This window comes from Solanum stenotomum, chromosome 6 (genome assembly GCF_019186545.1).
Source record: "Solanum stenotomum isolate F172 chromosome 6, ASM1918654v1, whole genome shotgun sequence".
NCBI lineage: Eukaryota > Viridiplantae > Streptophyta > Magnoliopsida > Solanales > Solanaceae > Solanum > Solanum stenotomum.
The window spans coordinates 44,247,438-44,272,965 of record NC_064287.1 but is presented as its reverse complement, the minus strand read 5'-3'; the positions used below and the strand labels follow the sequence as shown (position 1 = coordinate 44,272,965).

At 32.6% G+C, this 25,528-nt stretch overlaps 3 protein-coding genes across 3 annotated transcripts in view; 1 reads left to right on the top strand and 2 right to left on the bottom strand.

The window, feature by feature from the left end:
* LOC125867603 (uncharacterized protein At4g28440) overlaps window positions 1-25,528 on the bottom strand; it is a 162,608-nt gene that overhangs the window by 34,356 nt on the left and 102,724 nt on the right. The window lies entirely within an intron of this gene.
* LOC125867591 (probable nucleoredoxin 1) lies at window positions 1,460-5,415 on the bottom strand. Its single transcript, XM_049548141.1, has 4 exons — window positions 5,284-5,415; window positions 3,153-3,632; window positions 2,567-3,052; window positions 1,460-2,404 (listed from the first exon to the last, which is right to left on the bottom strand). Exons 1-4 carry the CDS (start codon window positions 5,365-5,367, stop codon window positions 1,715-1,717), a joined length of 1,740 nt encoding a protein of 579 aa, XP_049404098.1. The 5' UTR covers window positions 5,368-5,415; the 3' UTR covers window positions 1,460-1,714.
* LOC125868784 (protein SUPPRESSOR OF GENE SILENCING 3-like) overlaps window positions 25,121-25,528 on the top strand; it is a 1,882-nt gene continuing 1,474 nt past the window's right edge. The window contains exon 1 of the mRNA XM_049549346.1: window positions 25,121-25,528. This exon is cut by the window's right edge and continues 1,474 nt beyond it. Within this exon, the coding sequence (XP_049405303.1) occupies window positions 25,121-25,528 (408 nt within the window).

The following is a 25,528-nucleotide window of genomic DNA, read 5'->3' as shown; positions in this document are numbered from 1 at the left end:
TGTGTTACTGATAAAAACGATTTTTTTCATTAATTAATCATATAGTAATATTTCATGTACATATGTAGCTTATCATCTGAAGGAGAAAAGTAAAAGAACTAATTGATGCAAATTCTTATAAGCTTTTCCAGTCCAGGTAAGTGAACATCATTTTCATGTCAATCATCTTTAACTGACATGTCAGAGCCAGGTCCATTCTCGTTTGGGCTCCAGTTCATGCTCTAGTCGAACCTGGGCGTGAAGGACCCCATGAGCTAGCGTTTGAGGTTATTGATCACTATTAAACAATGTATATGTTCCTTATGTTATATAACATAGTCATAAAACAAGATTTAGAAGTCATCAACCATAATCACAGATTAAGCTTTAAAACAAACTTCATCATCACAAACACATCCTTCATTTGTTTTTTTTGTCTCTGTGTTGTTCTGTATGATCTTCCTCAGACCTCAGGATCCATCTTGTTATCCTTTTTCTTCTCGAGTACATTTTGGGTGCGGATCAAAGCTACACTCTTCACAATGGAATGACCATTTCTATCCTGTTGGTATGCTACGAACTTTGAAAAAGGCGATTGCATCCTTTCATCGCCAAAGGGAAGAGCTAACCATGGCATTGTAGCAAATTAGTCACCAAAGGAAGCGCGATTTTTGTCAATGGATAAGAAAATTACTCCCATATGTTTATTTTTGGCTTTAATTTTCCCGTATGCTTCTTTCTGCATTGGTGTAAAAGCACGGAATGGTGGACACGAATGTGCAGAGAAGTAAAGAAAAATACTCTTCCCTACAAGATCAGACACCAGACTCTACAAAGAGAAAATTTTGGTCACTCGTTATAGATAAGAGATAGATTAAAGCATCAACGGGGAGGGCTTGTCATTCTAGTTATATCATAGTACCCAAACCATCATGTATAACATGTATAGAAAGGGGATCATCGCGATCTCAAAGTTCTCTCTGTGTCTTCAGATTGTCATACATCTTAATCAGCTTCTAATCAAATGATTCATATTCTTCGAAAGAGGTCACTGAGAAATACAGGCCTACAATCTTGCATTCAAGCTAAGCAAAGGGAACTCAATATCTAAGAAAAACCTCAGTGCAGGTTCTAGAACAGGAAGTTATTAAAGGTTCTATGATATTTGACAATCATAGAACTCCATGCTATTTGACAAAGGTTACCAAACAAATTATCAATAAAGATGTGTTTTTTTCCTGAAACGTCCATGAAAAGAAGTACTGCAAGAAAAATTCGAACACAAGAACGACATCTTAGAGTGAAACAAGCAAAGGTTTCCAGAACCAAGCATCCATAACATTTGGAATACCATAAGGATAAAACCATTGCATTCTTTACCAGAAATTCTAAAAAATTTAAAAGCTTATCATAGTGAAACCAACACTCTCCGATGGAGTAGATAATCATAACACTGAGAAACGAAAATATTGAAATCTGATTCAGAAAATCAATGTCATATTCTTTGTACAAATAACTTGACTCATAGAGACAATTTACCTGGAGATAGACAGTATAATCTGGATCAAACACAGGTCCAATGTTTAATGAAACTTGTATTGCATAAATAAAAGTGACAACAGAAGATTTTAGGATAGAAGTGTCTCACAAAGAACAATTTCAAAACACACAAATATGCTTCTTAACTAAAGATTTGATAGAAAATTCCTCATAGCCACCAAGAAATAACAACAAATTAACCTTTGAAACAAACTTCACCATCACAAATCCATCCTTCATTTGCTTTCTGTTCCTCTTTGCCTTGATCCTTTTGATCTTCCTCGGTATCCATATCCATGTTGCTTTCCTTTTTCTCTTCTAGAGCACATTTTGGGTGCATATCAAAGTCACACTCTTCGCAATAGAATGACCATAGCTGTCCCACCTCATCGCATACATCACAATTGTAACCAGAACGCTTAGAAAGCAGAAGTTCATGCTCGTGAAGTTTGTGCATAATTTTCTCAGGCCACCCCTTTACCATTTCTGCAGTTTCTGCTTCAATCTCCTTCATACGCTCCTCGGTGAATGGAAAAGCCTTAGCACCATGACACATGATCAAACTTCTGGCTTCAGTTGTAACAGTCTTGCCTGATGGCCCTACAGCAACCAATGCTGGTATGCCACGAACTTTGAATAGGCGACTCAAATATGTCTTCCTCTCATCACCAAAGGGAAGAGCCAGCCATGGCATTGTAGCAAAATAGTCATCAAATGAGGCTTGATCTTGGTCGCTAGATATGAAAATCACTTCCAATGGACCATTTTTGGCTTTTATCGTCTCATATGCCTCTTTAAGCTGTGGTGTAAAAGCACGGCATGGGGGACACCAATGTGCTGAGAAGTAAAGGAGAATATTCTTCCCTACGAGGTCAGACACCAGGATCTACAGAGAGAAATTTTGGTTACTAGTTGAAGTTAAGGATAAGAGTAAAATATCAACAGAAAGGACAGTCATGTTAATCATGGAATAGTAATCAAAGCATGATTGATGACGAAAGATTAAACAAAAACAAAATATAACCAACATGTGATGTTTGTGTCCTACCCTTTCACCATCTTTTCCAATGACGAAATCATGATCTCCACTGACTAAAATCGACTCCAATGTTTGTGCTTCCCGTTTAGCTTTCTCTATCTGCTCGAGTTCAGTAAACTTCTCAGGGGTAAAAGGATATGCCAGGATACCATGCCCCTCGATGGCTTCAGCAACATTAGAATGAAGAGTCTTCCCGTCTGTTCCAATGATGACTAAGGTAGGAAGGGTAGAGAGCTCAAAGTACCTGACCAGCTTCTCGCAGGTCTTGTCTTTTAAGGGAAGTGAAAACCAAGGCATTCTCGAAAACTCTTTCTTAAAAGATTCATCTTCATCTTCATCGTCAAGAGGAATCATGACAATCTCAAAGTTTTCTCCCTGAGACTTCAACTTGTCATACATCTCGATCAGCTTCCCAGTAAAGGATTCACATTCTTCAAAAGAAGTCATTGAGAAATATAGGCCTATAATCTTGCCTTCAAGCTCAGCAACAGGTACCTAATAATTATCAAGACATAGCGAAAAAGTAATGAGGGGAACTTTTATTAATAAACAAGAGTAAAAAAAGAAGGAGAAAAGAACAGCATCTTGAATCAACCTTCCTTCCATCAGCTGCAATTACGTAGTTTCTTGACTGTGACTCCAAGATAGATTTCAAAGACTGTTCTCTTTTAGCGGTTTCTTCTTGCTCTTTAAGTTCATTTAGCCGTTCTTGAGTGAAAGGGTAGCCCTCCACCCCATGCTCAACAATGATTTTAACCCCGCTATTTGTCACTACCTTCCCACTAGCATCAAGGATCACTAAGTGGGGTATTCCCCTAACAGCAAACAATTCATTCAGATGTTTACGTGTTTCAGAATCAGAGAATGGGACAGCGAGCCAAGGCATTTTAGAAAAGTACTCCTTAAAAGATTCATCATCCATATCAGCAGTAAGGAAAACAACTTCAAAGTCTCCTTTTGGTAGGAGCCCATTGTACGCCTCTACCAAATTTGGGGTGAAATGTTTGCATGGACCACACCATGATGCTGAAAAGTACAAACCGATTTTTTTCTCCTTTAAAGTATCAAGCTTAACCTGAGAATTAAACGTTTGTGAAAAACTTGCCATAAATGAAATTATCTGTTAATCAGAGCTAGCTATAATTTCCAAAATTCATCTTATTCCTTTCCTAACATGTCTGTCGTAGAACTAAAAAGTCAGGCACACGGTAAACAATGCATATACACTTCACTTTCTTATGCTCGGTATAATACCTTGTAACTACAAACATATTATCATATTTGAAATGATAGGAAAAGCTATTTCCGTGAAAGCAGGCCGCCTTGTCCTAACAACTTTTTACCACAGTTCCCTTGAAAAAATTAAGTAATTATTTGGTTAAAAGAACAATTTTTTCAATCAAAACAGAATGAAATACACAAAAGAATAAAAAGACGACAAACTGATGTTTTTGGTTTCGAATCAAACCAATTCCGAACCACTTAAAAATTAAGAAACCAAGATCAACCAAACTTACTTCCACAATTTCTCGCTAAATCTTGAATATTCCAATTTTCTTTAATTGACATATTTAATGTGTCCCTATTATCATGTTCATACGTTCTCTTTATATGTCATTTCATCTTGTTTCTTTTAAACAGTAAAATTACTCTTGTTACTGTTACAAACTTATGGATATTGTTGTAAACATTTCCAAAGCATTGATGGAGTAAATAATGCGGATAGATTTGCAAAGTAACGGGTTATAAATCATAATCATGTCTTTCTGAATAACAAACCAGTACAAACACAATTGAGTTTGAAGAACTTTGTATTAAAAAGTAACCATCCTTTCCATATGTCCTAACCTTGGTGGATAGAGTTATCTGGTACCTGTTGCTGGTGGGAGGAATCATATATTTTGTAGAATTAATCGAGATGCACGAAAACAGCCCAAATAACATGGTCACACAAAAAAAAAAAAGCAATCATCCTTCAAATTTTTACAACTTCTCGAGGGCATTCTCAAAAAAACTGTCCAAGGCCTAGATCAATCTTATAAGAACATTTCTTAGATAAGTTAAGAAGTCCACAAGTCTTACTTAGACAAAAGGGAACAATGAATCTTGAATTTCGAAGCTAGGTGGAATAGATGCGATCACCTCTATCCTTAATCGGAGGTCTCCGATAATGGAAGAAACTAAGATAGTGACTAGTGAGTGCTTGTCCATTAAATGAGACCTACACCGCACAAAGCCGAATTAGTTATTAACCCATTGAAACTTTAATACAACATCTTTGATCCCCTGAGGAAGAAACCCCATATTGTACCAACATCTCTCTTTTGCTTCTTAGGTCCTCTCATCGTTTCTACTTCTTTTGAGAAAATTTGTTTTCAGGTATCCACCTAACACACGATCTAGCCAAAATTTTCCCTAAAGGATCAAATTATGAAGAAATAATTAAATATAAGGAAGAAGTTAAAAAAGAGTTTTACACCTACCATATATATAATTAAAAAAATATTTAAATTATATTTGAACAGTATAGTTTTCCATCGAACCAACCTCTCTGCTCTACCTCGCACCGCCCAGATATACAAATACTTAAACCAAAAGAATAACAAGAAACTACGGCCACATACTGCAATTTGTTATTTATCAACATCAACTACTACAAATTACTTACAATAACCAAAAAAAAAAAAACAAAAAGAGAAACAAAGAATTAATGGAACAATTGATACCTTGTCACCATTGTTGCGAATAAGAAAGTCACGATCTGAAGAACCAAGTAGCTTGATCACATCATGACAATCCTCCCCTGCCATTGACCTATTAAGTCTCTTTGTGTGTTTTTTTTTTTTTGGATGGTAAAAACAAAGTTTTGTAGTGAAAAAAAATGAAGACTTGTACATGCTTATATAGGTGGAAAAAAAGAAAACAAAAAAAAAAGAAAAAGAAAAAGAAAAAACAAAATTACGAGGAAAAGATGGAGAAAATGACAAAAAAATGGTCCTTTATGTTGAGGGTTGGCTCAAGTAGCTTTATGTGTACACACATTGAACAATTAGGAGTCATTTGGTAAGTAGGAAAGAGAGATATTTGACGATTAAGTTTGAGATTTAGATTTATAATGTGATAAATTTATTTTAAATTTAATTTTGTGATATTTTATTAAATATATTAAATTATAGTCTTTATAATTTGCCTGAAGTTAATATTTTTATTTTCATCAAATATTTAATAACTTATATTTGACGAAGGAAAAAAGATTTAACCATAAACAACAATAGAATTTCATCAAATTTTTAAAAGTGCAATTAGAAAGATGCATTAGACATTAAAAAGATATAGAAAAGAAGAGCAAAAACTACACATAAAAATTATGCAATACTTATTACTTAAGAAACAAACAAAAAATGGCAAAAACTACAAAAGTTATATCTCTAAATATAAGTCCTCGCTATTTTCTTTTTATATATTTTATCTATCAAACTTAACAGGCGCAATTTAATAAATATTTAATGGAGATTAAAAACATTAACTTTTGCTAAGTTAAAGGATCAAAATATTCGATTTTTTTATAAAAAAAAAAAAAAAAATCTATCCTCAAACATAACATACCATCTTTTTCTTAGTCACATCTCTAGTAGGGCATCTAGAGTCTTCTAACTTAGTGATTAAGAAACAATCAATTTGAATCGGTTGAGATAATTTTATTGTAAAATCTGAACCTTTGATTTTGATATGCACGTAGTCAACTGTCAAGATAATGTTATATATTCAAGCTTGTATTTTTATTTTTTTTTGAAACTTTTGCAAATATCTATTATAATGAACTTAATGATGTCACATAGCTATAGTTTGCATATTTACGAATTGTAGCTACAGTTTAAGCTGCCTCGTTGATTCACAGATTTGTATAATTTGCAGGTTTGTATAATTTGCGGTACATTTGTAACTCAGTTATTTTTGTATAAACTTGAAATAACAGATTTATACAATTATAAACATCAGAAGTGTACACGATTATACAAATTCCGAATTATACAAAAGTTATATAAATTTCGAATTATACAAACGTGCGAATTATACAAAACTAAAAAGTTGAGCCGCGTAATTATAATTAAAAGTAGGTTGCAAATTGTAATTAAGATAAATTATAACTATGTTAACTAAGTAACTAGTATATGTTTGCTTATATACTTAATTTTCCTTAGTTTATGGTCCTTATTTTTTTTCTTAATGGGCAAGACATAATGGGAACAAGAAAGACGACTTGGAAGTGGACTAGCTCTTTGAGGGAATGTTTTATAGGTTTGATTAATTTAAATTTGTATCGAAAGAATTTATATGCGGAAAGTATTCTCTAATAAGAATTCTTTTGTACCTTTGAGTTTAAACGAAATTTTTTGTTAAGAAAAAAATTAATTTCATCCATTCAGTAACTGTCCGAAGAAAAAAGACTTAATTAGTTGATGAACAAAACTCAAACGATACAACTCCTATAATTGGATCATATCACTTTAATAGGAAATTCTTGATCTCTTTATATTTTTTTTTATTATATATGCAATATTTAATATTTAATATTTAATTTGAGGGTCTCAACTCAATTGAATTACACCATATAAGGTCCATTAAAAAAAACGTTTTCGCCGAAGTAAAAGATGGATAAGATGACAAAAATGACCGATTCCTTTATGTTGAGGGTTGGTACAAGTATCTTATGTGTATACATTGAACAACTAAGGTGGCATGGCAAGTGGAATATGCGAGTTATTTTAGAATTAAGTTAGAAACTAGATTTATATTGTGTTTGATTGTTTATATAAATTTATTTTAAATTTGATTTCGTAATATCCCATTAAATGTATCAAATTATAGTTTTAATAATTTGTCAGTAGTAATTTTTTTTTCCATCAAATATTTGGTAATTTTATATTTGTTATATTTGATGCGGGCGGGGGGGGGGGGGGGGNAGGGGGGATTTTTAATCATAAACACCAAGAAGATTTCATTAAATTTTAAGAAATGCAATACAAAAAATGCACGAGGCATTAAAAAAGAGATAGAAAAAAAGAACAAAAATTACATTTCAAAAAAGTTGTACCATTCTTAAGAAATAAACAAAAAAAAAATAGCAGAAATCACAAAAGTTATATCTTGAAATGTGAGTTCTCGTTTTTTTTTCCCCCAATAGTTTCCGTCAAACTTAATAGACACATTTCGTTAATAAATATTTAATGAAATTAAAGGCATGACAAAATACATAACATGCCATTTAATAGCTTGATCTCACATGATATCTATGTCCTCCAGGTTTGAATGTGCATAAGTAGACACATAAACTTGTATAAAGTTGAACAAGTAGACACACGTAGAACGCCTCGTAGGAAGCAAATTGGCCACGTAGGACACCACACAGGGACACATATGTCTACTAGCTGAACTTTATACAAGTTCAAGTGCCTATTTATACACACCCAAAATTGGAGATCATGTTTACGAATTGAAACCAAATTAAAAGGCACATTTATCAAAAACTATAATTATTCAATATATAGTTAAATAATTATTTTGAACCTATTCTCAAATATTGCATACTATTAATTTTTATTACTTTTTTTAAGTAAAAATTAAAAGTGTTAACTTTTGATAACTTAAAAAATCAAAATTATTTAATATACAGTTAAAGAATTACTTTGAACCTATCGTAGTTAAAAATTTCTTAGTGATTAAGAACAATAAATTTGAGTCAATTGAGATAATTTTATCTCGTAATACACGGTCATAATAATGTTATATTCAAGCTTATATTTGTATTTTTCTTATTTTTCTTAATGGGTAAGACATGATGGGAAAAAGGAAAGACGACTTGGAAATGGACTAAGGTTGAGTGTGTTTCACGGACAATATGTTTCTTAGAATATTCTTACATTAATTATCAAAGAAGACTTTTTATTGGTTCACATTCGTATTGAAATCAGATTAATTTAAATTCACGTCAATTAAAATTCGTTTGAGAAAAGTACTCTGTACTAACTTTAAAGAAATATTTTATATCTTAAACTAAAATACAAAAAATTTTGTCAAGGAAAAAACAACCTCATCCATTCGATAATTTTCAGAGGAAAAAAAGGACTTAATTAGTCAATGAAGCCAAAAACTGAAAAGGTACAACTCTGAACTCCCTATTGGTTGGTATTACTTTAAACATGGAATTCTCTCTTTTTATTTTTTTGGTATATATTTAATATCTGATATTTATTTTGAGCATTTTGACTCAGTTAAATTTACAATCATATAAGCTTTATTAAAAAAATTACCGTACCAAACTATCAATAATTCCTTAAAAATCGATAAAATCAACCAAATCAATTCGACTTCCATTTTTTCCAAATTAGATTGTAGATTTTGATAAAAATTTATAATTATACATTATTAATTGATATTATTTGATATGACTTTTTAAAATTTTATTTTCGATATAATATTTGATACCTATGAAGTGCAAACTAATTTTGATTCACCTCACCTAAGAATTATTAAAGGAGAAACACTCCCTTTACTAAAATATTTTATTTTTTTGGTTGCTATTAATTAATACAAAATAGAAAAGGTCTATTCACCTTTTTCAACAATTTTGTGGAATTTAGAAATTGTGCAAATGAGATGTTAGGGTCGGTGATGAGGTATTAGGGAGATGTCGTCTTCAAATTGTCATATGCTTTGCTTCCACCCTTTAATTTTCTTTTCTTTAATTTGATGGTATCACTATCACATACGTATGTGACCACTTGGCTTAATAAGGAAAAATAATAATATTGAAGCTACTTATTTTCTAAATATTTTTTTATTTTGGCAATTAGCTAATGTTTTATTATCAAGTGAGATATTTACAGCTCAACATCACTAAATTGAATAGGTTAGTGACTCAAAGCATTGACACATCAATATATACTACCTTATAAACCTAATTTGTGATTTGTACTTTTATGTATGTACTTTTTGTTGTAAAGCAAATATGGATGCCACATGGCCCCAAACTATTAGAAGACTTACATCACTTGTAATGGTGTGTAAACTAATTGTGCATGCCATGTGAAACTTACTCATTAGGAGAATACCATCACTTGACTAATTAGATGGCCAAGTTATACATTTTGTACATAGCATTTTGGCTATAAATAGCCTCTACATTTTATGAAGAAAGAAGGATATACGGCAATATATTACTCTCTATTTCTTTACTTGTTCTTCTTCTTAGTTTGTTAATCTTAGGCAGCAAGTAATTATTTTATAACACGTATCAGTACGAGACTTCGCCAACTTGAGCTACTCTAGATAGATAAAAATTTACCCTTTTTACCTATTTAGAGTAGCTCGAGTTGTCGGAGTCTCGTGCTAATAACGTGGTATAAAATAACTACTTAGCAAACTTTATCTCTGACGATAATGTTGAGCCCATACATAAGATAGATAATAATGCAGAAGCAAATTTCATCTTTGAAGATAATAACCTATGCATCTGGATGTAGCTGATTTTTTTATATTCCCTAAAGGAAACATGATCAGTGACGAGCCCACAATAATCTAGATAATTTCCTTTTCTATTTGTTTAGTATATATGTTTATGTTTTTTTATTCCTTGTAAATATAAATAGCCCTGTTTAATAGTAATATTTTACTTTGTTTATATCTGTTTTTGAAGAAAATATGAATATGCCCCAAACTTCGTTTGGATTAATTTATTAGCAAGATATAGTTCTTCCCCTACAAGAAGACATTGGAATGAAGTTAAACATATATTGCGATATCTAAAGGGAACTAGTGATATGGGTCTGTTTTATACTAACAAAGATAGAGCAGATCTTGTTAGTCATGCATGTGCAGGTTATTTATCTGACCCACATAAAGGTTGATCTCAAATAGGCTATCTATTCACATACGGAGGTACTGCTATATCATGGCGATCTACGAAGCAGTCCATTGTCGCTACTTTTTCAAATCATGCTGAGATAATAGCCATTCATGAAGAAAAGTAGAGAATGTGTATGGTTGAGATCAGTAATACATTTTATGAAGAAAAATGGACATACAACAATACATTACTCTCTATTTCTTTGCTTGTTCTTCCTTATATTTTAATTTGTTAATCTTAGTTTGCTAAGTAGTTATTTTATACCACGTTATCAGCATGAGACTCCGTCAGCTCAAGCTACTCTAAATAGGTAAAAAAAGGTAAGAATTTTATCTATCTAAAAATGTCTAGTATTTCTAAACTTAAATTTGTTGCCTTGGATATATCGGGCAAATGATACTCGTCATGGATACTAGACGCTGAAATCCACATGGATGCAATGGGTCTGGTAGACACCATCAAAGATAATAACCAGACATCCAACCAAGATCGGGCTAAAGCTATGATATTTCTGTGCCACCATCTTGATGAGGGGTTGAAAATGCAATATCTCACTATTAAAGACCCCCTTATACTGTGGAAGAATTTGAAAGATAATTATGGCCACCTGAAGTTGGTCATTCTTCCACAAGCACGTCATGATTGGTTTAATTTGAGGTTACTAGACTTTAAAAGTATAGCTGAATATAATTCTTCCATGTATAGAATTATATCACAGTAAAATTTATGTGGAGAAGATGTCACTAAACATGCTAAACTTGAGAAAACATACTCCATATTTCCTGCCTCGAGTATGCTCCTACATCAGCAACATCGAGAAATAAATTTTAAAACATATTCTGAATTACTTTCACATCTTCTTATTGCTGAACAACATAACAAACTTTTAATGAAAAATCATGAAAGTCGGCTCGTTGGTTCTATGCCACTCCATGAAAAGAATCAGACAAATTATCACCAACAAGAAAGAGGTCGTGGCTCCGATCATGGTCGTGGCCCAGGTCGTGGCCGTAAAATGAATTATAATCATGATGATCGTCTTGCACCAAAAAATGACTAGCAATATAAAAAGAATGGTGAAAAACAAGAAGCGATGCAAATTTTTTTTCCAGAAAGTGTATGTCATAGATGTGGAGGAATGGGGCATTGGTCACGTACCTATCGATTATCTAAACACCTTGTTCAGCTCTATCGGGTGTCCTTGAAAAAAGGTGATAATAATAATCCAGAATCAAACTTTATCTCCGAAGATAATGTTGAGCCCATACATAAGATGAATAATAATGCAGAAGCAAATTTCATCTCTAAAGATAATGTTAAGCCTATGCATCTGGATGTAGCTGATTTCTTTGTATTCCTTGAAGGAAAAAGGATCAGTGACGAGCCCGCTATAATCTAGATAATTTCCTTTTCTGTTTGTTTAGTTGGTATGTTTATGTTTTTCTAATCCTTGTAAATATAAATAGCCTTGTTTAATAGTAATATGTTACTTTGTTTATATCTGTTTTTGAAGAAAATATGGATATGCCCCAAACTTCGTTTGGATCAATAGCTGATCATGTAGATATTTGTGTAGTTGACAGTGAACAACACATGCCATATTTAAAGATAAGAAATACTTTTCTTACTTGCTTAGTAGAAAAGCAAATACTATTACAATTTCTGGTATTTCGAAATTCATTGAAGGCTCCGGAAGAGCTACTATATTTCTGCCTAAAGGGACAAAACTTGTTATAGAAGATGCATTATTCTCTTCTAAATCTCCAAGAAACTTGTCAAGTTTCAAAGATATCCGTCGAAATGGATATCATATTGAAACACTAAATGAAATGAATATTAAATACCTTGGTATAACCAAGAATGTCTCGGGCCAGTAATGTGTTTTGGAGAAATTACCGACCTTATCTTCTGACTTATATTATGCAGAAATTAGTAAAATAGAAGCACATTCGATCATAAACCAAAAGTTTACTGATTTAAATGCGTTTATGCTATGGCATGACCGAATAGGTCATCCTGGATCAATAATGATGAGACAAATCATTGAAAATTCAAATGGACATCCATTGAAGAATCTGAAGATTCTTACAAATGATGAATTTTCATGTGCTGTTTGTTGTCAAGGAAAATTGATTACTAGGCCATCACCAATGAAGGTTAACATCAAATCCCCTTAATTTTTAAAACATATATATGGGGATATATGTGAACCTATTCACCCATCTAGTGGGTTGTTTAAATGTTTTATGGTCCTAATAAATGCATATTCAAGATGGTCTCATATGTGCCTTTTATCATCTCGCAACCTGACGTTTGCAAAATTATTGGCACAAATGATACGTTTAAGAGCGCAATTTCTAGATTATCCCATTAAGGTAATTCTCCTTGATAATGCTTGAGAATTCACATCCCAAGCTTTTGATGATTATTGTTGATCAATAGGAATAAAAGTTGAACATCATGTAGCTCATGTTCATATTCAAAATGGTCTTGCTAAGTCATTTATTAAAACGCTTACAATTGTAGCAAGATCTCTACTTATGAAAACTAAGTTGCCCACTACTGTTTGGGGTCATGTTATCTTACATGCAACATCACTTGTTCGTCTCAGACCAACTCATTATAATAAATACTCTCCGTCACAATTGGTGTTTGGTCATGAACCAAATATTGCTCATCTACGAATTTTTGGATGTGTTGTATATGTGCCAGTAGCACCACCTCAGCGCACTAAGATGGGCCCCCAAAAAAGGTTAGACATATATGTTGGGTTTGATTCACCCTCTATGATTCGCTATCTTGAGTCATTGATGGGAGATTTATTCACTATAAGATTTGCAGATCGTCGATTGATGAAATGATTTTTCCGCAATTAGGGGGAGAGGAAAAGAAACTTAAAAGTGAAATTGCATGGAAAGTTTTCATCATTATCTCATTTTGATCAACGTTCCCCTATGTGTGAACATGAGGTCCAGAAGATCATCCATTTGCAGAATATAGCAAATCAAATACCAAACGCATTTACTGATTTGAAAATGATAACTAAGTCACATATCCCCACAGGGAATGTGTCTATCCGAACTGATGTTCTAACAAGACCATCTAATAGTGTCATAGCTTCTGAATCTCATACACGCCTGGAACGTGGAAAACCATTTGGTTTAAAGGATAAAAATCCTAGAAAAAAAAGTACGAAAAATGACACTACAAAAGAATCTCACGAAGAGATTCAAGATCTGATTAATCCTGATATTCCTGAAGAGATCAGTGGACCCGAGACTCAAGTGATTGAAGAACTTTCAATAAGTTCTACAGGTGATGGACAAATTTAGATAGATCAAAAATCATAATGGATAATGTTTTTGCATATAATGTTACAGTTAATCTTATGCAAGATAGTGAGGATCTTGAGCCTAAATTTGTCGAAGAATGTCGACGAAGATGTGATTGGCCAAAATGGCAAGAGGCAATTCAATCAGAATTAGACTCACTTGCTAAACATGAGGTTTTTGGATCTGTAGTCCAAACCCCACATGATGTAAAATCGATTGGCTATAAATGAGTTTTTGTGCGAAAGCAAAATAAGAGAAATGAAATTGTAAGATACAAGGCACGCCTTGTTGCGCAAGGATTCTCTCAATGACCCCGTGTCGACTATGAAGAAACATATTCACCGGTTATGAATGCAATAACTTTTCGATATCTCATCGATTTAGCTGTACATTAAAACCTTGAAATACATTTGATGGATGTGGTTACAACTTATCTTTACGGTTCACTTGATAATGATATTTATATGAAAATTTCAAAAGGACTTAAAATGCTTGAAGCATATAGTTCAAAATCTCGGGAAATATGTTCAATCAGATTACAAAAGTCATTATATGACTTAAAACAATCAAGGCACATGTGGTATAATCACCTCAGTGAGTACTGTGACAAAACAAGATTATATAAATGATGTTATTTGTCCTTGTATTTTTATTAAGAAAACAACACCGGGGTTTGTTGTTCTTGCTATTTATGTTGATGACATTAATCTCATTGGGACCTCAGAAGAGGTCCAAAAGGCAATTGAATATCTAAAGAAAGAATTTGAAATGAAAGACTTGTCTTGGTCTACAAATTGAACATTTAGCAGACGGGGTCTTCATCCATCAATCTAATTATATTGAGAAAATCTTGAAACAATTTTACATGGACAAAGCACATCCATTAAGTACTCCAATGGTTGTCCGATCACTTGTCCGATCACTTGAAGTGAGTAAAGATCCATTTCGATATCAAAACGAGAATGAGAAACCTCTTGATCCTGAAGTACCTTATCTTAGTGCAATTGGCGCACTTATGTATCTTGCTAATGCTACGAGACCTAACATAGCATTTTCTGTTAATTTATTAGTAAGATATAGTTCTTCCCCTACACGAAGACATTGGAATGGAGTTAAACATATATTGCGATATCTACAGCGAACTAGTGATATAGGTCTGCTATACTAACTGTTTACATCCCTACTCTATTCAAATAGGCCGAAACGTCGTAATGACTAAAAAATTAATCAATTAATTCAATTTAAAGGAATTTTAAAAATAAACAAATTTTAAAAGGAGTCGCCACCTAATTTTAGGAAAAACTAGAAAATCAATTAAATGATCTACGAAACTATTAGATTGTGGGTTCCGCCTGAGTTCATTTTTTCAAATTGAGAAGGAGATAAAAATAATATACAAATAAAACAAACATACAAGATACACAAGTAATAAAATAAAATAATATAAGAAACAACCTAGATTTGTCTATCATCAATAATATACGATAATGAATCAAAATATTGTTCGAACTTTGTTCGAATAACTTCAATGGGAAGAAACTCCGGGTACATGTAAAGACACTTAGTAAAAGTGTTAGTAATAAATAAATATGAATAAAAATAAATGAATTAAACAATAACTTTAAAAATAAAAATCCGTCTTATTAACATATGAAGCCTTGAAAATCGAAGGTAATTTCTTCCTTGGCCAATTCTATATTTTTCAACCACAAAATGGCACGAAACAAACAAAAGAACAATGAAGTATAAACTATATAAGATGCAACAACCTACTAATGAAACATAATAAAATGATAATAATTAAATAATAAACCAACACACACTTGTAACTTCTTAGAAAATAAATAAATCTAGAATAATCTCATGTAAACTAAAATAGAAACATCAATATAAATTAAATAAACAACCCCAAACAACAAACCAAAAATAGAATGGTTAAGAAAATAAAAACAAGTAAATGATTAAAGCGAGACTACCCAGATCATTAAAATAATATAAACACAATCACTAAAAATTAAAGTAACCGCAAAATTAATCAAAACATAGAAAGAATGAGAAAAATTGTAATCAGATTGCAATAGCCCAACTTACTGGAAAAATTCTTTAAAGAAAAAATGCATGAAATTAAAAGGAAATAAAATTGCAAATAAAATAAAGCAATCACTAACAAATTATCATAACTTACTAACAAAATTTCAAAGCAATATAAATCTATCCATAAAGAGTAGTAAACAACCCAACAATATTAACACAACAATGAACAATAAATAATCAACCAAAGAAAATCACTAACCGAATAAAATTTCAAGTGAAGAACAAGAAAACATAAAGGGAAAAAATGGATAGGCAAACAAGAAGCAAACTAACATCAAAGTAATATTATTGGAGTTGAACTTGCCGGTCAGATTTATTTATAAAAAATAAAGCAATATAAACAGATAAGAATGAACAGACCCCATCAACACATAAAACATTAACAACTCCGAAATGTAATAAAATAAAGAGGAGATCAAGATTGGAGTGCTACCATAGGAAATAGAGAATGACAAAGAGGTCACTGGAGGACTGAGTTTCAGAGCTTGGAGCTCGTTTGGTCACTGGATCTCGCCGACTTTGTTCACCAGAGTTGGTGTCGGCGTTGGTGAAGTGGACCGCTGCTCGCTCCAGTTCATTAGAGCTAAAGCTCCTCGCCAGAGACGAACAAAACCGGGAGAGGGGTTTGGTATTTGGGGATTGTTTGAACTGCTGGGTTTGGGGTCGCTTTTGGTCGGAAATGGGTGTGATGGTCTTTCCGACTTGGAGTTGGCCGGAAATGGAGAAAAGGAGAGAGGTGTGTGGTTTCGCCAGACGGGAGAGAGAACCGAGGGGGGGGGGGGTCTAGTTGTCGTTTTTGGGTCTGGTTTGCTGTTGCTTGGAGAGAGCTGATGGTTGTTGTTGTTGGCTGTTTTCAGGCGGCTGTTCGGTGGTGTGCACTGGTGGTTTTGGGGCTGAAGGAAATGGGTCGTTTGGACGGAAAAATGGGAGGGGTTTTGGGTCTGGTTTGGTGGAGAAGAAAGAGGTTGTTTTGTTCTTCTATTTGGTTGTATTCCGGCGTGGTTTCGCCGGAAAAATAAAGAAGAGGGAGGTGGGGGATCTGGTGGGGTTTGAGGTGGTGGAGGCTATGGGAGGAAAAGGAGAGAGGAAAAAATAGGATTTTTTTGCCCTTTAAGGAAATTCTTACCTTCTAAAAAATAATAATAATTCATCCTTCCCAACTCAATGACTAAGAAATATGGTTAAATAGAAAATCAAAAATTACTTATAGTACAATACCATTATACTCTCTCTGTTCCATTTTATATGATTTACTTTAATTTGGCACAAACTTTAAGAAAAATGAAAAGACCCTACAATGTTTCGAAAATACCCTTATTAATAAATCTAAATTGTTAAATAAAAAAAAAAACTATATCTAACTTTGAATAGAAAAGTTTATGACTTTTCTCTCTCTCATAAGTTAATGTCACATCAGTCATTAATACAAATCCAAAAGAGTCCAATATATTTTTTTTCTCTCTCTTCTTTCTTCTCTACTCTCCATTCTCCATTATCTCTCCCTTAATCTTTCAATGCAGAAGAAAGACTCCAAAATGATTAAGTTTTTGCCATTGTAGGTAAAAGTACTTTTTTTTCCATGATTTTAATTATAGTTTCAAAAAATTGATAACATAAAAAAAATGTGGGAAAAGATTAAAATTTTCAGTTTCTAGCGCCAATTTTTTTGCCAAATTTTAAAATATTATCTAATGGACTCCATATAAGTAGAGATACTTCATCTTTAATTTTTCAATTCTTCCTTTTACAGTTTTTCCAATCAGTGATCTTAAAATGAGTGTTGAATTTTCAGAAGACCCAATTACCACAAAAAGACGATTGAATCTGAACAATTGTCGAACAATTGCGGAGTGGCTTTTGAAAGAAAGTAAGAATGGAAAACTTAAACATGGTTCTGTAAAGGAAGCAAGTATTTTGTTCAACACATCAAGAAGTACCATTGATCGTATTTGGAGACAAGCTAGATTATGTGTTGCTAATGGTGACATGTTAAATGTTTCTACTAATCTTGCAGGCAGAGTTGGGAGAAAACGCATACAAGTCGATATCAACCAATTCAAAGAAATTCCACTATGTCGTCGAACAAATATTCGATCTCTTTCTTTTGCAATAAATATGGCAAAATCAACAGTTTTTCGACGTGTGAAAGAAGGTGCAATTAGGCCACACACCAACGCCATCAAACCACATTTAATCGAAGAAAACAAAAAAGCGAGACTTCGATTTTGCCTCTCAATGATTGATCAGAGTACACTTCACTCAAATCCCATGTTTATAGACATGTTTAATTATATCCATATCGATGAAAAATGATTTTACTTATCGAAAAAATCTGAAAGGTATTACCTTCTTCCCGAAGAAGAAGAGTCTAATCCGTCTCGTTCTTGCAAAAGTAAAACTTTTATCACAAAAGTTATGTTTATGGTAGCTGTTGCACGTCCTAGATTTGACGTTAATGGAGTTGAGTTATTTTCGGGAAAAATAGGAATTTTTCCGTTTGTAGTTAAGGAACCAGCCAAACGGAATAGCAAAAATCGAACAGCAGGAACTATCGAAACAAAATCGATTTTATCAGTGACTAAAGATATCATAAGAGCTTGTTTGATAGAGAAAGTTCTTCCAGCCATTCGATCAAAATGACCAGCTTCAACGTCAAGTGCACCCATTTTCATCCAACAAGATAATGCAAGACCACATATTGGTGTTAATGATTTGGAATTCATGGAAGCCGCTCAACGAGATGGATTTGATATTAAGTTATGCTTTCAACCCCCTAATAGTCCTGATCTTAACGTTTTGGACCTTGGATTTTTTAGAGCAATTCAATCTCTTCAATATCAAAATGCTCCTTCAAATGTTGATGAATTAGTGGAGGTTGTTGAAAAGTCATTCAATGAAATGAAAATAGAACGACTCAATCATGTATTTTTGACTTTGCAATGTTGTATGAATGAGGTGATGAAAGATAGTGGTGGCAATAACTACAAAGTGCCTCATATGAACAAAGAAAGACTCGAAAGAGAAAATGATCTCCCACTTCAAGTTCGTTGTGATGTTGATGTTGTTAATCAAGCTTTAACTCTACTTCAACAGTGATGAGATTACAAGTATTAAAACAACTTGTGTTTTTGTACATTTTGATGTTTATATTAGAACTTTGCAAATTTAATTTAATTTTTGGATAGTTTAATGTTTATGTTAAAATCTTGCAAAGTGTAATTTACTTTTGGAATAGTTTAAAGTTTTGTTGGGACATTGTAAATTCAACATGTTGAAGTAAAATTTTCATTTTGGTAAATGTAAGAAAATTTTACTTCTTGAAGTGTATATTTGAAAATTTTCATTTTATTTTTATTGTAAATCTTAACTACAGAAAAATGAAGAAACATTCATCAAATTTTTTTTAAAGTTAGGACAACTTTTGATCGTACATTCTTTAATTTTTAAAAATAAAAATAAAATTACATTCACATGGAGTACTTCACAATTCTATCAATAGTGTAAAAGAAAGAATATGATAAAGTGGTGAAAAGAAAGAATAGGTTATGACAAAGTATTGAAAAAAGGGTTAAAGTACTGTTGACTATCAATAAAAAGAGAAAAATAGTTGTACTTTATTGCATTTTAATAACTTTTTCTTTAAATTAAAAGAGTGCAACTATTGAAATAATGAGATTCAAGAAGGGTAAAATAGGGATAATGTCATTAAATATTTACCAAATAAGGAAATGTGTCATTCTTTTTGGGACTGACTAAAAAGGAAAGTGAGTCATATAAATTGGGATAGAGGGAGTATAAAATTTATGGGCCGAAATCACTAGCTATTAAAAAATCTGTGTATAAAATCATATTCATATTCAAATGAATTTTTAGACTGTACAAAATATCAAAATAAATATTAACAAATATAACAAATAAAATGAATATTAAAAGAAATATGATGAATGTAACTAATGACATGTAAAAATGCAATTTTAAGATTAACTGATAAAAAAAAAATCCTAAATTTGATAAATAAGAATAGTTATCGATAAACTTATTTAAAATTATAAAAAAATTGTTTTGAACTATTAAATAAATAAAACTTAAAAATTACGAATTTTTGAAAATGTTAGGCCAAAATTGGGTGTCAACACTAACAAAGATAGTGCATATCTTGTTGATTATGCAAATGCAGGTTATTTATCTGACTCACATAAAGCTCGATCTCAAACAGGCTATCTGTTCATGTACAGAGGTACTGCTATATCATGGCAATCTACGAAGCAGTCCATTGTCGCTACTTCTTCAAATCATGCTGAGATAATAGTCATTCATGAAGCAAGTAGAGAATGTGTATGGTTGAAATCAGTGATACATTTCATCAAAGAAAGATGTGGTTTGAAGTGTGATGTCAAAATACCCACACTCCTCTTTGAAGACAATGCTACATGCATAGCTCAATTAAGAGGAGGCTTCATAAAAGGAGATAGAACGAAACATATTTCACAGAAATTATTCTTTACACATGATATCCAGAAGAATGGGGATATTGATGTACAACAAATTCGTTCAAGTGATAATCCAGCAGATTTATTCACCAAACCTTTACCAGCCTCAACTCTTGAAAAGATGGTACACAAGATTGGAATGCGAAGACTTAACCATTTGGATCGTGGTTTTTGTCAGGGGAAGTAAAATACGCGTTGTACTCTTTTTTTCTTAGTCTAGGTTTTGTTCCATTGGGTTTTCCTAGAAAGATTTTTAATGAGACAACAAATAATGCGTATTATGTATGTCTATGTATATTTTTGTTTCTTCAACTTTTCTTTTACATGGACATCCAAGGGGAGTGTTGTAAAGCAAATATGGATGCCACGTGGCCCCCAACTATTAGAAGACTTACATCAGTTGTAATGGTGTGTAAAACAATTGTGCATGCCATGTGGAACTTACTCATTAGGAGAATACCATCACTTGACCAATTAGATGACCATCCAAGTTATACATTTTGTACATAGCATTTTGGCTATAAATAGCCTCTACATTTTATGAAGAAAGATGGATATACGACAATACATTACTCTCTATTTCTTTACTTGTTCATCTTCTTAGTTTGTTAATCTTAGGCAGCAAGTAGTTATTTTATAACACTTTTTTTTTATTTACACCTTATCGTATTATTTTTAATGATTTTCACTCTAATTTCTTTAGTTCTTTGTAAAATCATAAAAACATCTTATTTTTTTCAATTATTTACGATGATAAAATAGAAAAAATAATGAGTTATTATATTTGTTAGGATTTGAAAATATAATTAAATTTCTTTTTATTAGTAACTTAATCGATTGTTCTGGTCTTTCTTTTTTAATATACATACAAAGTAGAAAAACAAACACAAAATTCCACCCCCACAAAAAAGAAAGAAAGAAGAGAAGCCCACAACATTTTGAGTTTGCTTTTAATAAGGTGTAATGGATTGATGGAGTAGCATCACTATTTAAACACCACAAATACCAACTGAAACAATTGATGGGGGAAACAATTGTATGGCCAAAATGAAAGAGATTTATCTTCAAAAAATTATCGTTCCCCGAGATTATTATTTATTTTATATTGCTTTTATTTTTAATTTAAATCACTTTTTATTTTTCTTTATATGTAATTCCATATTATTCTTGTAAATAATTAAAAAAAAAAAGGAGACTTTTTATTGATTTTGCAAAGAACTTAGACGATTAGAGTGCAAATCATTAAAAATATTAGAATAAGATGCAAGTCACAGAAGAGCTTATACATCGAAGATCTTCTAAATATAATAGAAATTTATGTATCAGGAAAGCATAAGGTGGCTTTGCCATTAAATAAGAGTCACTAGACAGATGTGGAAAAATAACAATACTTTGAAAGTCCGTTTGGATTAGCTTAAAAAAAGTACTACTTCTAAGTTAAAACAAAAAAAGTTATACTTAAATAACTTTTAAGTTAAAAAATAAAAAGTAGAGAAAAACTACTTTTGATTTTTAACTTATTTTAAATTTTGTCAAACACTTCTAATTTATTTTAAGTCATTTTTGATTTATTTTATGTTATTTTTATATTTGCCAAACCCTTCCAAAAACTAATTTAAAAACAAATTTAACCAACTTTTAAGTCAATTCAAACACCCGCATATGCGAGAAGAAGATTAAAAAAGATAAGACATACCTCAATCCCACTAATAAACCTCATCCGCAAACCTCTATGTTCAACCATCAATCTTTTGGAGTTCGTCCGCAAAATATCCCCTTCCAAGCTACTGAATTGAGTGATTGGAATATATAAATTCGAATGATAATTTATGTGTTTATTCGCGATAAAATGATGTTATAATTTGGGGATTGAGTAAGAACTCACCTTAGATATTTTAATAGAATCCCTATATGTTATAATTGCGATGAGAACGGCACCGCACTAAAGCTTTTAGGCACTCTAGGGTCAGGGGAAGGGGAAAACAAGGTGAAGCAACCTATCAATTGAACTGGTAAGATTCCTCCCATTTTTTCACTTCTACACATTCACCGCACCGCACTGCCCATTGCGGTGACTTTCAGTGTGATGGGCACTACACCACACTGCCCATTGCACTGCCCCTATTATCTGAAATCTCAGTGCAATTTTAAAATGCTCAATTTTTAGTAAAGCACTTATTAGATTTTTATATGGAGTTCCAATTGGCGAACTGTTCGAAGCGTTGAAACCGAGAATTCTTTAATTGTTCGGTGTCGGCATCTTTTCTAGGGATGGCAATGGGGTGGGGCGGTTGCGGGGCAAACTCGCAAAGACTTTAACCCTCCCCGCTCCGCCCCGCATAGAATAATTTGCTGATTTTAACCCGCTCCTCCCTGCCCCATATAAATCCACCCAGCATAAATCCGGTCCGCATAATTTGTTTTAAAAATTATAAAAAAGAACTTCTTACAGAAAACGTGTTCAACTTTTTTGAAAAATTTGCCTGTGTTATGATTAAAATAGATTTTTTCTAGAATTTGTTTCATCACAAATATAATATTATTTTTCTTTTAAATTTTTTGGCCATATTGAAAAACAAGATTTACATTTGAAAAAACAAAGAACAAAGAAATCCATTCATTTTCATTCCAATTTATTCATGGAAAATCTTGTTTGTATCCTGTGATTATTTTGTTGTATCCTGTAATGAAATTATTATTTTTTAAATAAAAATTAGCAGATATAACAAATGTGTTCAATATTGAGGCGTAAGCTTAATTATGACATAACTAGGACCAAAATAAATTTGCTAAGTTTAATAACAATTTTGTATGCAGCAACTCAATGATTTACTTTTTTATATAAATTGAAATAGAAAAAGTGAAAAGTGAAAGGAAAAAAAAAACAGTGCTTGAAGTGAAAAGAACATTTGCAGCAAATGAACAAAAACATGAAAAGTGAAAACGTAATTCAAAATCAGAAATTCCACCCGTACCCGCACCCGCTGATTTTTTTTAAAAAAAAGTTCAACCCGCCCCGCACCTGCATTGACCGAAACCCGCACTGCCCCACATTGATCTAAACCCGCCCCGCTCCGCATCCACCCCACCCCATTGTCATCCCTAATCTTTTCCTATGGTTCTCCTAACCGATCGGCTAACCGGGAATTTATCATCAGCTAAGTCCCAAGGAGGTAGGTTGGAATGTACGGGGTAAGTTAGCGTCTCGTCCTACAAATGATAGCCTTTGAAGGCCACCAGGAACTTGGAGTTGGCGCCCACATAGCGGATTGCTTGCTTACCAAGCCATCCTGGCTTTTCACTCCTCTCCTTACGGTCAAGTTACTTTCACTCATCCCAAACTCAATTTTCCTTAATTAGGATAGGTACCTCTCTTCACATATGAAATTATTGATGGTCCAGGTTGAGTTATTCCGAAGTTACTGTTACAATAACATTTGTTCAAGCACCCTCAATTGGATGATGTTGGTTGAGCTACGGGATCACTCAACAAACACTTACTTCTAATATATCTTGAAAATTATTTAATACTATGGGGTAGGAAATGTGACATTGCTATGGTTTTTGAGTCCTTTTCTGCTCTTCAACATCTCCACTTGAATGCCCATAGTCTCAAGGTAAATGTGCTTCATCACTTCACTTTAGTACATTTTTTCCCGGCATTGAGTCATCCTGAATTTAGTCACATTTTCCTGATTCGTGGCTGCACGAAGAGGTAAAATGTCGACAAGGCTTTCCTTTCATGATCATTGTGGAAAATATCTTTGCGTATGTATGTATGTATCTTGATGAATTGGATGTAGTCTTGTGTTTTCTTTGCTTTATAAGATGCTTTCCTTTACAATATATTGAAATTGAAGTTCTCAATTTGGATCTTTCCTTTTTCTTTCTTATTTTCATACTTTTTAGAGCAACTTTCACATATAGCAAAGGTAAAAATCATATTTGTATGCTATAGCTATAGTTTGTATAATTGCGCTCCATAGCAAATTTTATGTTTGCTATGGCTATTAATCTGTATATTTCGGTATACATATACATAAAAAATCTGTATTTGGGTCTATTTGTATATTTCGGTATACAAATGGGTCCTGCATTTGCATATTTCGGTATACAAATGGGTCCTGCATTTGCATATTTCGGTATACAAATGGGTCCTGCATTTGTATATTTCAGTATACAAAATGGGTCTTGCATTTGTATATTTCGGTATACAAATGGGATGACAAAAAACATGAAATGTTTGCTGCGAATTACAAATAAAAGAAATTATGGCTATAGCTTTTGATTTGAATTAATAGTTTGTTATTTCATACAACTTTCTGTACTTTTTATCCTCATAAAGTTAAGAGAGATCGGTTTTTGGTTATCTTTGGTTACAGGTTCGGATGAACCTAATAGCTTTTGTCGAACCTTTAAAATTTTACATAGTTGGTATGTCATGAAAAAAATCAACTAAAGATTGCTGTTTTATGTGAATCCTATGTAATCAATTATACATATTGCTTTCCTTCTTGCCTCTGATCTGTATATTATTAGTTTTCCTGTTATGAAAATGTAAGGTAGACTAAACGCTAGCTTTAAATTTACAAAATCTGTTACTATTTGTGGTATTGTGAATTAACGTTCCGAAGAAGCACCCAAAGAGTTATAAAATCCAAAGTAGTGAGACTAGCAAGTTCCATTCTCACTCTTCCTTCTCTAGTCGATTTGTTTCATATCTTTTTTATTTCATTCAAATATGAGTTCCAGCAGCAATAAAGGAGTTGGAAGGCCTGGTAATGAATCAGCAAAGCAGAAAACTACCTCCGAAACATTTGGGGTTGATGAGATAAATGTAGGTGTTGGAGATTTGGGCGTCAAATCTGATCAAAATGATGGATGGCTTGTGTGTGCTAGGGAATCCAAGAACAATGAAGGAAGTAGCAGTGCTGGGAAGAAGCAATGGATTCCTCAGAATCCCACTTCAAAATCTTGGGGTCATCCAGATGTTATTCAGAAATTGGGAATGCGTAGCAATGTTGAATCATCCAATTCCCCCGTTTCTGATGATGATGTTATGGCCCGTGAATCTGATAGGGCGGATGATGAATTAGATTTGCCTGATGATGACAGTAATGAAGCTGAATTTCTGAGTAGTGATGACTTA